Genomic DNA, 14,176 nt, shown 5'->3' with positions numbered 1-14,176 from the left:
TCCCACAAGGTGAGCAAGCATGAAAACCCCCAAGGCCTTATGACTGATAACTCAATATTCTCACGCTGTCCCCACAGTAAAGGAGATGCACCTGCCCACTCCATCACTGCTGGTACATGGAGAAGGGCACAATTGCCACAAAGAGATGTTCTGGGTCATTTCTATCCCTTCCTGATCATATTTTGTGCATTTGTGCAATCTTTAGACTGTGAATTACAGAAGACACCAGATGATTTACAGAGCTTGTATCTTACCTAAACTAGAAGTCAGTTTGCTACAGCGTTTTCTGCTCAAGGAAAACCCCAAGCAGAGACTTTAGGGTCTGTGCACAAATGTAATAAAAGACTTTAGGGTCTGTGCACAAATGTAATAACTTTCCTCCTGGGCTTTCTCTTGCCTTCTCTTCAAACACACCAGTGTCACCTTGGACGGTGTCTCCAAAAACATTGATAAGAGCAGCCTCTCAATGTAATTTTACCTAATTATACACTGTCTTTGGCAGCCATAAACTTTAATTAAAAGTACCGTGGTTTTACGTTTTTGCATCATTATAGCTTCATAATAATCTCATCAGAGAAGACTCTCCAGAGGCTTCTCCTGGAACCATACCACGATCACTGTGACATTCACCCTGTCCCTGAGTGAAGCCTCTGGGCTATGACTTCACTCCAACACTTTAGAAAGGACACACTACATGTCCAGAATAGATGGATTATTTCACTATGGGAAAAGCAATCAGCAGCAAATCAGCTGAAGTCCCTCCTCACTGGTTTTTTGTTGCCTTTAGGCTAAGCTCTAAAGCATAACCACATCTGTGTCTTCTGTCAAGGACTGTTTCCTTGGAAAGGAGGTGGTTGGATCCACCTGATCTCAATCTTCAGGGTTTTCATCACCAACCTGTAATTAACTTTCTTCCTTCCAATACATGACCCCAGGTACCCCAACAACATGAATTAATTATACCTTTCAGATACCTCAAGGCCAATTTAATAGTCTTAAATTTCCTAGTAGAGAACTGAAAGCCCAAGGGCTCCCTAACTCCCTGAGGTAAATCAGTGGCAGAACCAGATCAGAATCTGGAAGTATCAAACCTGGGCCCTGTCAACCACAAAGCTACTCTTTCTTCTGCTGTATTTGTCTTTAAACCACAACACATGTATTCTGACAAAAATTAGCAGTAAACCAATGCCCAAGCACCTATGGATGCAGGAACTCTAGCACTGCTCACCATTAATACATGAGATGCACAAAATGGAAAAATATCCTGGCTCTGTTCCCAGAGCTGCTCTACTGTCACTACAAATAACCAGAGTTAAAAGAGAGGATGTCTTTGATCATTACATTTTCTGCAACCAGAGAAACATTAGTGGAACTGAACTGGATTATTTTTAAGAAATATGCACATACCTTTGATAGCAAAAACTCCGTGACAGAAGTCCTTAAAATTGATTCTTCCCAAATCATTCGGGTCCAAGTACTTTGCCAGTTTTTCCACCTAAAATAAAAGATGATAAAATATGTGTTGTGCTTGGTATATTGTCTGTTGCTCTGATACAGTCTGTATCTTCTACAGAAGACTACAAGTTGAAGAATACTCACACTGTTCACTTGAACCAGCCAATAAACGGGTCTGCAAGGAGAAATCATGTCTTGTATGACCTTGGTGCTAACCAAAGCACGGGCCTGACCAAAACTTCTTCAGCTGGGACATATCAATCCTGTCCTGTGGGGATCTCAAGAGCTTAGTAAGGGGAGAATCTGTGACTTATGCTCTCACCATAGAGCAGGGTGCTAACAGAATCTCTTCTCTGGGAGCTCTTGCTGTACATTCAGCTCAGAGGAACTTAAAACCTTAGTGGTTCTCCACCCCTCCTATCACAAGTTCTCAGGGAAGGGGAAAGGACAGACCAAGATGTGCACAGCCCATAACAGTCTCATTCCCTAAATAATCCAATTACAGGAGAGAAAACCCATTGGGCACTTGGAATGAAACCAAACTTCCTTGACACAGGAGAAAATAAATTTTTTGTACAGGAAAATTAACAGTACGAAAATATATTCATGTGATGAAAGAATGGTTGTTTCTAGTACACAACCATTGTTGGCGTTGTGCAAACAAGCAATGTACTTACTCCTTATAATCTCAGCTTCACAGTTTAGTCATTCTGATCATTATTTACCAATAGAATGAGATTATACTGAATTTAAGCCCAGCCACCAAATTAGTACTTGCCCCAAAAACAGTCTGGCAAATTTTTCAGGAAGGTTTTGGCATAGAGGAAGAAAAGCAGCCTAGACTGGAGATGCTCTTGTGCTGTCTAGAAAAAAAAGGAATGGAGGAACAAGTAGCCAAAGAAGCATAAAGTGAGAGGCAGACCAGTGCAGGGAGGTGAGTGCACACCTGGACCCACAGCTGGCTGTTCTTTCTGCCAACCGCTCTGCCGGAGCTTGAGTACATCCCCTTGTGTGCCAGTGCCTTTCCCTGTAGCACCTTGCAGGGACCCTCACTGAGGCAGAGGCAGCCTCTTACTGCTCCTAAGAGCTCACAGGCAGCTCCACACAGCCCTGCCCTTGGCTGGGCCCTCCAGACACCCAGGCGTTTGAACACGCTGAGTGCAGGGACAGCAGGCGTGGAGGAGGCCACAGAATCCTGCTGCAGCACAGTCTGTGCGAGCTCGGATATGTCAGCCTGAGCAGCAACAAAAGCCCAGCTGCAAAGATGCAGCAAATGAATCCACATGACCTAGTTTCTCAATTTTCTGGTGTGTTTTTTTCCCACGTGCTAGCAAAACCCCAGCAGGTTCCCAAAGCCCTGCAGATAATGCACTCATGTGTGCGCATGACACTTCTTCTTACAGGCATTTCTCAGTGCCTATAAATTCCCTCTGTACCAACAACTGCCATGATAATCCAAAGGGCTCATTTAGAACATGCAAATCTGGATAAAAAAAGAAAAAAATTTTTACTCATATGCAAAATTCTATATTGAATGAGAAAGGTACAATTTGATCCTTAAATTGAATCCTTTCCCCTCTCATTTTCTTAGGGAAAATAAAAAATCAGCTTGTATAGGGAGGGCAAGTAAGGAGCTATATGATGAGTTCAGAGCCCATGACAAGTTAGACATTTTTTTAGAACTTTCATATTGCAGAAGGCTTCCACAGCTCCAGTCCTGCCAGCTGGGCAACAGAGCCCAGATGTCAACTATGGTGTGACTCATGGTGAAACTTCCACCCTGGCATCACAAGGAATTACTGTAACCCCACTAATTCAGAGCACCAGAACACACATCTGTGTTTCCAAAAAGAAAAGCTGCTTCACCAGACAGCACAGTTTGTGGTTAATGCATACCAGACTAGCTGAAAATCCTGACTGAAACCAATTAAGTAGAGACATGCTTGATACAGAAAATCCAGGTCAGTGTTATCCCTGTCACCTTCACAAATAACAACTGTGTTTTAAATTTTAATGCACAGATTCCTGAAGCCAGTTGGGAAGCCTCTAGTCTATTTAATATTGTGCTGTAACACAGTGGTGTCACTGGGTGTTCCCAGTGAATCTGGCACTTTATTTCTCAAAGTTGATCCAATGATTTTTGTCCACCAGCTGCTCAGACATTTAAAATTACACTTTAAAAATCAAATTAAATGAGATATTATGTGCCTGGGAGTGTGTATTATGGAGGAACAAAGGATATGTTCACATTTAGGTGTAAGCAATGTCTTAAGAGTAAATGAAATTATCACCTGAGCAAAGTGCTTCAGTGTCCAGTTTCCCCTAAATCTAATTTTCAGGTTTTCAGTCAGATATTACAATGCAAATAACTGACAGCAGTGCAGGAGATGATGAAGAATTTACAGAACAGCCTGATGGAATTAATGCCAGCAGTGCTCACATCTTCAGCCAGGAATAAACACAGCTCCCATCACAGGTCAGGGGATAAAAGGATTTTGATCACCAGGGACTGAGTTTGGGTGGATACTTGCATAGGGTTTGTGCATTAATACACACAATATTTGGTACATAAATCCCTGCATACTTGCACATGGTTTTCAAGCGCCTGCAGTGCACTTGATCATGCATTTTTACCAATAGCTTTCTGGAATAAGGCAAGAAGTTCTTCCTAGTTAATTCTAGACTGAAGGCATTGCTTTAAGTTAAATTTCAATCTGTGGCCAAATAAACTACAGCTACCCCGAAATCTTCTCTGGTGTTCACACTCTATAAACCACCCTTCTGCTTCACTTCGTAAAGAAATAAAGTCCTCTCCTCCTCCTTCTCAGAAAGGGTTGGCTCCCCACAATGAATCAGAAGTTGTTTATTCATTCATTGCCTCGGGAAACTTATGGATTTGTCAGCCTACCTGGCAAGCTGCGTGACATTGAATCCTTTTTTGCAGTCAACAACCTCCTGGGACTGGGGGAGTCCACAGCCCCTGCCAGGCAATGAGGGAACAGCAGCTCTGTCCTTGGTCTGCACACGTGGGACACGCAGGATGGGCCAGTCCTGGGCACACTCAGACTCCTGGGCCCCACATCTCTGGGCTGTGCTGGGCTTTGCACATCCCCTGGCAAGGGACACAGGACCACAAAACCAACTGCTGCCAAAATTCAGTGTGAAATGAGTGTGTGATTGTTGTGGTACCTACAGGCAGCACAGGGAGCAAGGTGTGCTCCAGAGTTTAACATCAGAAGTCATCACAATGAGTAGGGGCAGTGTTTTGGGCTGGGGACACACACTCTGCACAGAGCAGTCCCCCACCATGTGGGATAGACAGCACAAACAAGGATTGCAAACTAGTTCTTCACTGTAGGAAGTGAACAAAGGCAGAAAAAATGAGCTGCAGGCTCAATAATCCAGCTGGTTCTTTTGGCAGCTGCAAGGGTGTCTCTAATGAACTCTTCAGTAGCCATCCAATAGTCAGAGAGAAGACATAAATCTGAGAGAGAAGAAATAAATAATTTTTCTTTGGGAAAAAACTGGAGAAAACCAAATCTCTGTCCCTATTGTTTAACTCTCCTGGACGAATGGGTGATTACCCTTTCAATGCAAACATGTTTCTCCACTGGAATAACTGCTCACTTCAGCCAAGGTGCTGCCTCCTGTCCCTTGGGTGTCCCAGCCATCCTGACTGCTCTGCAAAGGGTTGCTTGCCCCATGCTGCTTCCTGACACACAAGAAGAGGCTGGGAACACTTGAAAAAGCAGAATGGAAAGGATGTTTGTAGCAGAGGGAGAGGAGAAAGGGGAGGAAAGAGGACAAATCACTGACAGACCTTAGAAGAGATTTATTGAAACGGATCTTTCCTTGCATGTGAGTTCAATACAGGGGCACTTGTACTGAACAGCCAAGGAACCCTCTCCAGACCCCTGGCCAGCTCTTGTACTGAAGCTGCCAAGACAGCATCAGTACTTTTTCCAGCAAAGATTTTCTGTTTGGAACTGAATCCTGCTTCCATTCGCAGGCAAGAAGAAACTCAGACCTCTAGTGACCTCACTTAATTTTCTTCAAAAAATAAGAGATTTTGTTAACACAAATAACATTTGTAAGATTTAGAAGTAATTGAGTTCAGAGGGACCCTACACCAGTTCCATCCACTGAAATCTTGCAGCAGGATCCAAATCACAGCCAGAAGATGCCATTTGAAATAAACAACTTGTCTCAGTAATTTGCCTTCATACTGCAGGAGTCTGTGAGCACGTCTCACCCTGAAGTGTGAGCAGGGAGCACCTGGGAGCTGTGACAAAGGCAACACAACATTTTCAGGAAAAGGTCAGGCTGTACTGTGGCAGCGACATTTGGGCACGATCTCCTGAGGCAGAAGCATTTGTGAGAAACCTCAAAAAAACAGCAAAAGGAGATTAAACATGTAAATGCCGCAGGGTGGAATTAGAGAGCTTCCCACATGATTTATAAAAGGAGCAGCAGAACTGCACTTGCCCTGGTTTCAACAGACTGGCCTTTCCCACATTTGGAAAGGGTGTAAGTTTACACCTGGACAGCTGGAAATGCTGCTCTGGCTGCAGGGCTGGGCAATGAGGCCACCACGTGTGTGAGAGCCACCCCTGTCCTCTTCACCAGCCCCTGGGTTCAGGTGTTCTTGGCACTGATGTGGTCCCAGATGTTGGAGCTCTTCAGTCAGAAGGGCTGTCTTTGATGAGATGGGATTCATAGATGGAGGGGAAAGTAATGAGATTTCTCTCTGATATTGTGGCATTTCAGGGAAGCAACACAACAAGAGGGAAGTAATTTTACATTGCATTGGAGAAACTAGCACTCACACAGTTGTGGTACCCACTATCATATGAGATGCTGAAAACACAGACGTTGCAGAGAACCGACATACAATTAAAACATCTTATGCAACCAAAAAGAGAGTTTTCTTCTGTTTAATTTGGCAAAAGGGAGAGCAAATGATGATTTGTTACCAGGTATAAAGACTTCTGCAAGCTGGGAACTACAGGTTCAAAAAGACTGTAGCAGAGGGAAGTCATAAAGAACCATTATCTGCAAAATAAAACTGAATAGACTCCAATTAAAAACAAAGCACAATTGTTTTATCAGCACCATTGTTTACCCACCAGAATGATACATTAGGAAGGGTCTGGAACTATAGAAAGCAACTGGAGTCCCTCATCTGAGGCCTTTTGAGAAGGCGAGACACACCTAGAAAATTTACCTAGGCTAGAGTAAGTGGGTTACAATCTGAGCTGTCACCATTTCAGGATGCCACATGAGATGACCTGATGCTCTCCCTGAGCCTGACCCCACAGCACACAGGACCATGTTCCCAGTCACTCATGTAAGGAGTGGAAGGCCAGCATTTCAGAGTCATGAGTCCAGCAAACTGCCAGCCCACTCAGTCCTGGCAGACTGTGCACTGTAAATAATTCATACCACTGCAAACAGCATCATGAATTTCTATCAGCCGCTGTCTGATCCCAAAGCATGCAGGGACATACATCATTGCTGGAAACAATGGCTTTGAATTTGCTTTGAATGTTGATTTCAAGCATCACTCATTGCCCCTTTATCTGCAGGCTTCAAGCCTGATGGTTTCGCTCTGAGCTCTCTGTAAACAGAAAGGATTGTTTCAGTTTCTGCTTTAACTATGCACACCCAATTTACCAGCTAGAAGGCAGATCTTGGGACTGTGTCGTAAATGACATAAGCAAATGGATTTTGGCCTATGGCATAAGTCATATGGATTACTGTTGAGTAATCTTGGCCTCAACTTTGAGCAATCTGTCAAATCCATCATTTACTAATGGCTGCAATGCAAAAAGTCTAATCAAATTCAAGGGAGTCCATTCACTTGTCTCCCTTGTCTTCCCTTGTCTTGTGTTAGCATAACACATGGAATTGCATCTTCTTTCAAATATGACCTGAGTGCATGGGGCCTCGGTCCAAGGGGAGAAAAATATCCACCAGTTATCCAGAGGGAGAAAACGTCCACCATGTGGGGCATGTGAAATCAGTGAATCACAAAGGCATAGAAAGAAAGAGGTGGCTCCAGAAACACTGCAGGTGGCTGAGTGCACTCAGAGGCAAAAGGCAGCTTCCAGTGCTGATGTGTTACGAATGCTCTGTTCAAGCACCACCTGGGCTCAGGTGGGTGACAGATGGCGAGCGCAGCGGAGCCGCAGCACACGGCAGGGCAGCTGCTGCCCTTCCCCAAGGCAGGGACACACTCCAACCTGCTGAGCTGGGCTGGGCAGCGCTGCACAGAGAGACAAGGAGCAGAGCAGGGCAGGAACTGCCTGGTCTCACCTTCTGGAGGGAGGAGGCAGGAGCTGTAGGATCCATATCACAGCCCCCAGGGCAGGAGGGTTTATCCTGACTGGGAGATCCCTGCTGCAGGGGAAGGATGCGGCATCCAGTGGCCATGGGGCTGTGGCACCGGCGGCAGAGCAGCAAGTCTTCCAGTGGCATGATGTTACCAGCGAATTATTTCATCTGCCTTGGCTTCCCCTTCTTTAAAATGGTGGTGGCAATATTGAGCCCACGCTCAGAGTGCACCATAACGGCAGTGATGCTGCAGGCAGCAGTGGAACCTGCCTGGAGCTGGTCCTGCTGTAGCCTGCAGGGTTTCTTACCCTGCCTCTCATCTCTGAATGCATCTGCTTCACTGGACAATGGAACACCAGGCATGCTGGTGATCCGACACAATACACAGATATTTTAAACTGTGTTCTGCTGCAATGAAATCTGCCCCACTGGGCAAACCCTTATCATCATCTCGTTTTCAGCATTCTGTGATGTTAATAGCATTTTATTATCTTCTGATGGTAAAAGACTGAGCCACACAGTATTGCTGAGAGAACACATTAGGGATGGACTTGTTCAAAACATTCTAATATGCAAATGAGCTATTAAGAGAACATAATACTCCATGAACCTCAATAAATGTTTGTGTATAACAGAAATACAGGCAGTGTTAGGAAAATTGATGCTATGATTTCTGTTCCACATTGAGGAAACACTTGCAGTCTTTAACACACAATGACACAAACCTAATTTGGGATAACAACAAATACAATTCTTGTCATACATACCCAAATTTTCTAGGTATCATCCTTATAGTTAGAATGTCTAACCATAGCTGAGATCCAAAAGTCATTACTCTTAAGGAAGCCCTTTTCTCACACCACATACCTTCCTGGTTAACCTCTCTACTTACACAACAAAGCGTTTTACAACCACAAAGAATCACCAAAGAAGTTTGAAACAGAGTGCATGTGAATAGCTCTGAATCTGACCTCACTTGAGAAAAGATCATTGCCTGGAATTAAAGTTTTCAGAACTTCCGCAGAGTACATATTCCAAAGAGACCGATCACAGATACAAAAACTACCTTCCCCCATTTTATCTTCAAGCCAGAAACCAGCAAAATCCTGGTGAGCTTTTCCTCTGCCAGTCTACACCTTTGGATGTACCAATTGTTTATACACACAACAGCCCTAGAAGAGTAATTCACATTTATTTTATCCCTCTTAATGCAACATAGCAGCTGACAATGAGCAAGTGCCAGAATCATAAGACCAACCTCCCTCTCCAGTCTCCCCCACAATCTATGGATATGTGAGAACTGAGAACCTTTCATTTAGTTATTTAAACAGCTGATTTAAACAGGATTCCATTTCTCTCCTTCCCTCTGATGCTGTGTTGCAAAACAAGACATTTGGCTGGGCCCACCAATCTTACAACAGTCTATGGGGAATCCCACACAGTCTGGAATACCATGGGAACAGAGAGCAAGGCTAAAAATATGCCGAGCCATCTGCTCACTCTACAGTGACTTTTTTTTTTTGTGTGTTGTTCTGGAAACAAAGGGTTAATGCGTTGAAGTGTTTTCCTAAAATCACTGATTCACTCACTTGCTAAAATAAGCAGAGCTACATTAACACCTTCTCTTCCACAGCTATCAGAACTGAAGCCAAGGCTGCGTGGGAAAACGAGGCCATTAGCAAAAGCTGCGACAAGCTGAAGCGAGGCACAGCCCATTATCGTCCCCATTAGCATAAGTCAAATACAGCAGAAAACAGTCAGATCACAAGAGACACATGAGGCAATTGGTCATGTGGGTGCAGCATGTTTTCCTTTAAACAAGGAGCAGGAAAATGTTTGCATATCGTCAGGGCTTATCTACAAGTGCTGCAGCATGGATTGATTTTCAGTGAAAATATTCTTCCTCTCTGCAGCTTGCAGTGTGTGTGATTGTCCTCGTCAGTACATAAAGGGAACTGACACAGAATAATGTTTTTCATGGCTTTTAGTTGCAAGACATCAGCCAAACAGGATCTACTCTCAGAATAATTATCGTGCTTTGTAGTAAAATTGGGGAGAGAGGTGGGGCCCATAGTGCCAGAAAACACTTTCTTGGTGCCTTCCTTGCTGACACATCTGCATTTTAATTGAAGTATAACGGTTTGCAAAGAACAAACCAAGTACCAAAGGCCAGCAGGAAGGAGTTGGAGAGGGTGGGGAGAGCAGAGCAAATCAGGTCAGCTAGGTTGGTCACAGGGAGCAGTTCAGCCATCAGGGAGGGTCTCCAGGGATACCCCAGTGAAGACACAGAGCTCAGAGCCAAACGGGAGCTTCAGAAAATTCATCAAACCAGAGCCAAAAGCCAGTGCCGAAATCCAGGCAGCGGCTCCAGACTACACAGCTGACACAAAATCAGAACAAGGCACTTATTTGAGAGCCATGCGATGGCACTTCACTTGTTCATCTCTGATTCACAGGTCAAGAACCCGGCTAAGTGCAACGGCACTCACAAGATATTGTATCACCCAGTTCTGTCAGCAACTCCTCACAAGGCTGGGTTTCTAACCCCAAAGTTACAAAGCAAGTGTTACACTTCAGACAGCCACTTCTCTTGACTGGGTGCTTTATTGTTATATTCTCTCCTTAACACACAAAGCTAACCCAACCATATTCAACCAGCACACAGTGCTATGCTTCACACACATCTACCTTCAAAAAGAATTTAGATTTTGGTCTGAGAGCCAGCCAGAGGCCCACCCAGAGCAGCATAATTTGGGCATCCTCAGGTCTCTCAGCCTGGTCTCCTGAAATCAGTTTTGAACTGTTTAAAAGGAACCTGGCTGGCTTTGACATGCTCACAGATACAGAGCATGAAATATAGGCCTTGAGATATGATCTCAAATGAAAAAGCCTGAGCAGCAGTCCTGAAATTAAACTGAATGAAAGAAATTTCATGGCAAATTAATGCTTTGACACAAAAATGAGTATGGGAGGAATGAGGATGGGATGAATCCAGCTCAGGGAGACACACATAAGTTAAGATGACAAACATCAGACAGAAAGGTATGATTAAAGGAACAATATTACACGTAGCTGAAGGGAAAGATCTTAACCTTTAGAAAAGTGTGGCTGGGAGATAATGTCCTTCCCCGAGGACCAGAGAAGGAAATGAGCAGTAAGTCCCACTCATTATGGTGGGATAATTACCACTTCTGGAATGAGGGTGACAGGTTTGAGCAGCAGCTGACTCCTCCGACGTTAAGCCCAGGGAAGCAGGATAAGCAGGCTGTGACAGCCGGGGGTGAGCACGAGTCCGGACTGTCAGTGCTCAGAGGGGTAGCAAGGAACCCCCCAACCAACAGCAAAACCACCCGGGCTGAGGGAAGGAGGGAGCCCTTCCTGCCCAGCTCGCATGACCGGAGCGCTCACACTGTGTTAATCTTTTCTAATTCCCCCCGTGCCTTGCTGCAGCTGCCAGCCCCAGGCAATGCAACAGCCCAGAAGCCACCGCAGACCTCTCGTTCCCATGCCATGAGCAATCCCCCTGTAGAGAAATGTGTCACTCAAACTGCAGTGGAGGAAACTTTGTATAAAATCACACATAGAAATCCACACTGCTCTTTGATCTACACCAGGGAAAGCCATTAGACGGAATGATAATCAGCCAGCATTTTTGTGTAGAAAGGGTCAGAAATACAAAGCCTGAGTGCATTAAAAAGGAATGCTCTTTACAGCCTTAGAAGCTGTACAAGGGTGCTTCATGTTCCAGGACTGCCTGCACTGTGCATCCTCATTAGCCATCACATTAGTACTTCTAAATTGTTACAAGGCTGAATGGAAGAAAAATCCAAAATGCAATAGAAAAATCCCAAAAAGAGATGAAGGTGAACAGTTATGATGGGACTGTACTTTTGTGTTTCAGCAGTGTGCCCAATGAATCTGCTATCAATTAGTCTTGATACTGTAAGAAACCCTGTGAGGGACTGGACCCAGCATTCCTGGGTCACTGCACACACTATTGGAAAGATAGTATCTGACACAAAGGTAATTTTCTGAACTGACATGTGATTTCACCTTCTCTTCTTATCCAGAAACAGATGGACTGCAAAGTGTGCTGGGCCTGGGGATTAAGTAGGAAAAGGCAGATTTTGAAAAAGAGATTTGGGTAATGATGTGGTGACCTCCATCAGCTGGAAAATCACATCTCTGAGGCTCAGGTAAGCAGGTCACTGTTCCCAGCCCAGCTGTCACTCAGGATAATAGTCACTGGAGAGGCATTTCTGTCCAGGTGTGTGGGACTGGACTGTTCATGCCTGTACGTACAGCACAGAGGTACACAGGGCTGTTCCTGTTCTGAGAAATTGTTTCCTTCTAAAGCCTTTTAAGAAGTTACTGTTTTGATCTTGCTCATTTCTGCCTTTTAGTAGGGATGTAGCTTGCCTTCTCTGTCAACATGTGTATATTTATCATCTCCCAGTGGTATATGCTAATTTATTTTGATATCTGTTGATGCTTTGTGTATCAGTATGTGAATTTGTTTTTTCCCACATTAAAATCAAACCAAACAGCCTGACCAAAAAAATTGTCATTTTGATTTTTCCAGCGAATATAAGTTCCCTGTAGTTATTATGACAACATGTCACCACAGGGTCACAGACTGTGAAAATGAATTGCTTGGAAAGCAAAACCAACCAACCTTTCAGTGTAAAAACGAACAGGCACTGTTTAAGGGAATCAGGAGAGCTTCTCCTAGATGGACCCTAGAAATAACGTAAGAAATGGTCACTGGACCTCAAATTATTATCTCTGGTGTAGAACATCCCCTACAAATGCCAATCAGATTATGTGCAGCTCTGCTTTGGAGAGAGGTGTAAGAGGTACAATCTGTACAAGAGGTGAGTGGACTGGTTTATCCTTCCCATTGCACCTCACCCCAATTCCAGGTACAACATATAGAATAAAATACTATTTCTATACTAGCTGAGTCCCTTTAAAAGTCAGAGAAGGAACTTTGACCCCAGTTTTGTTCTTTCTGTTCACAGGCTCTTCTTCACTTCAGCTACCAGTTTAAACACCCTTGACAATTTATTGATTGCCTGTGAAATCCCTAAACAGGTAAAAACTGATTACTGTGTGTTTGCCAGACCTTCCACAGTGCAACTTCTCTCAAATACTCAGAGCTTCTGCTGCTGATGCCTCTCCCAGCCTGCCAAAAGTGTTCTTGCATCTATTTTCCTCCAACATGAAGGTGTCTTGTAGGAGTTACAATCAAGAGGAGGGAAGATGCAGAAATCACAATAGATTTATGCTGCAAGGCCCTCACCCAGCTGCATTTCACTGCAGTGCCGGATCAGAGAAGCCAATTCACTGCTAATAGCTGAACATGTACAAGCCCCCCCAAAACCACAGGTTTTTGTACTGTTCCAGTCTCTGCTGCATGTTACCTGCTCAGACGATACTTGGTACAGTAACAAGGATGTAATTTACCCTTTAGTGATAAGGCTCAGCAAAGCTCTGTAGTAAAGGCACATGTATGAAACATGAGGTGGAATGCTGAGAGCCTGATACAACAAAAGGAGCCTTCTGAGAGCACCTTTCACTGGACCAGTTCAACAAAGGAATTCGTACTGGGCATGGTGAGGTTTACTCACCATGGACTAAAGCAGTTTCATGGTTTGTAACCATCTTCAGTTGAACTGACATTTTTACATCTGTCTCTCTGCCACTGCCGACTGCGGTCTCAGCCTGGAGGGTTCCCCACAGAGAGGGCTGATGGACTGAGTCTGCCTAATGTGTTCATGGACCAGGTGCCCATTTGTCCATGTTTTTTAAAAATCTCTCTATGAAGAGTCTGCCTGGGGGAGGAGGTGAACCTCAGGGCTTCAGCTCGGTCAGTGCATAGGGGGAAATGCTGAGGAAAAACGAGCTGGTGCCAAACAAAATGCAGGTGCCTCAGCAGCAGGAGAGAGATGCTCTCTCCCCACTACAAACCAGACCCTGCTCGCCCTAAAAAGCCAGCAGCTCCCATATCTCTTGATTGTCCTGGTCTGGACAGGATCCATGCACTTCCTGCACAATTAGGAATAACAACCTTGCGGGCAAGGTTACAGCTATTATGGAGATGGGCACCCTGCCAAAGCGACTCTGGGATGGACCAGAGACAAACACAATGTCCTAGCTGGATGGCACCATGTTCCCCTCAGCTGGACAGCTCTCTGCAGGTCCCTGTGTGACTGCAGTGGGCTGGAGCTGCACAGCCTGCCAAGGATGGAGAAGGTGGAAGTGGTCCTGAAGATGCTTTGTCATGCTCTGGGAGCCATCTGGATGAATGTGACCTGGAACAGGACAACTGCCATTCCAATACACACACCTAAGCTGAGTTACAGTGAAATGTTACACCTGATGGCAG

General features: G+C 44.7%; 1 protein-coding gene across 2 annotated transcripts in view; it reads right to left on the bottom strand.

Moving 5' to 3' along the window:
• The window catches only part of RAB11FIP4 (RAB11 family interacting protein 4), a 112,522-nt gene that overhangs the window by 74,474 nt on the left and 23,872 nt on the right, over positions 1–14,176 (bottom strand). For both annotated transcript variants that reach the window (XM_041409293.1, XM_041409294.1), the window contains exon 2: positions 1,408–1,495. In XM_041409293.1, the coding sequence (XP_041265227.1) occupies positions 1,408–1,495 (88 nt within the window). The remainder of the gene's footprint in view (positions 1–1,407; positions 1,496–14,176) is intronic.

Source organism: Onychostruthus taczanowskii, unplaced genomic scaffold (genome assembly GCF_017590055.1).
Source record: "Onychostruthus taczanowskii isolate IOZ18803 unplaced genomic scaffold, ASM1759005v1 scaffold30, whole genome shotgun sequence".
In the NCBI taxonomy this organism is placed as follows: Eukaryota; Metazoa; Chordata; class Aves; order Passeriformes; family Passeridae; genus Onychostruthus; species Onychostruthus taczanowskii.
This window is presented reverse-complemented; position numbering and strand designations above follow the sequence as displayed.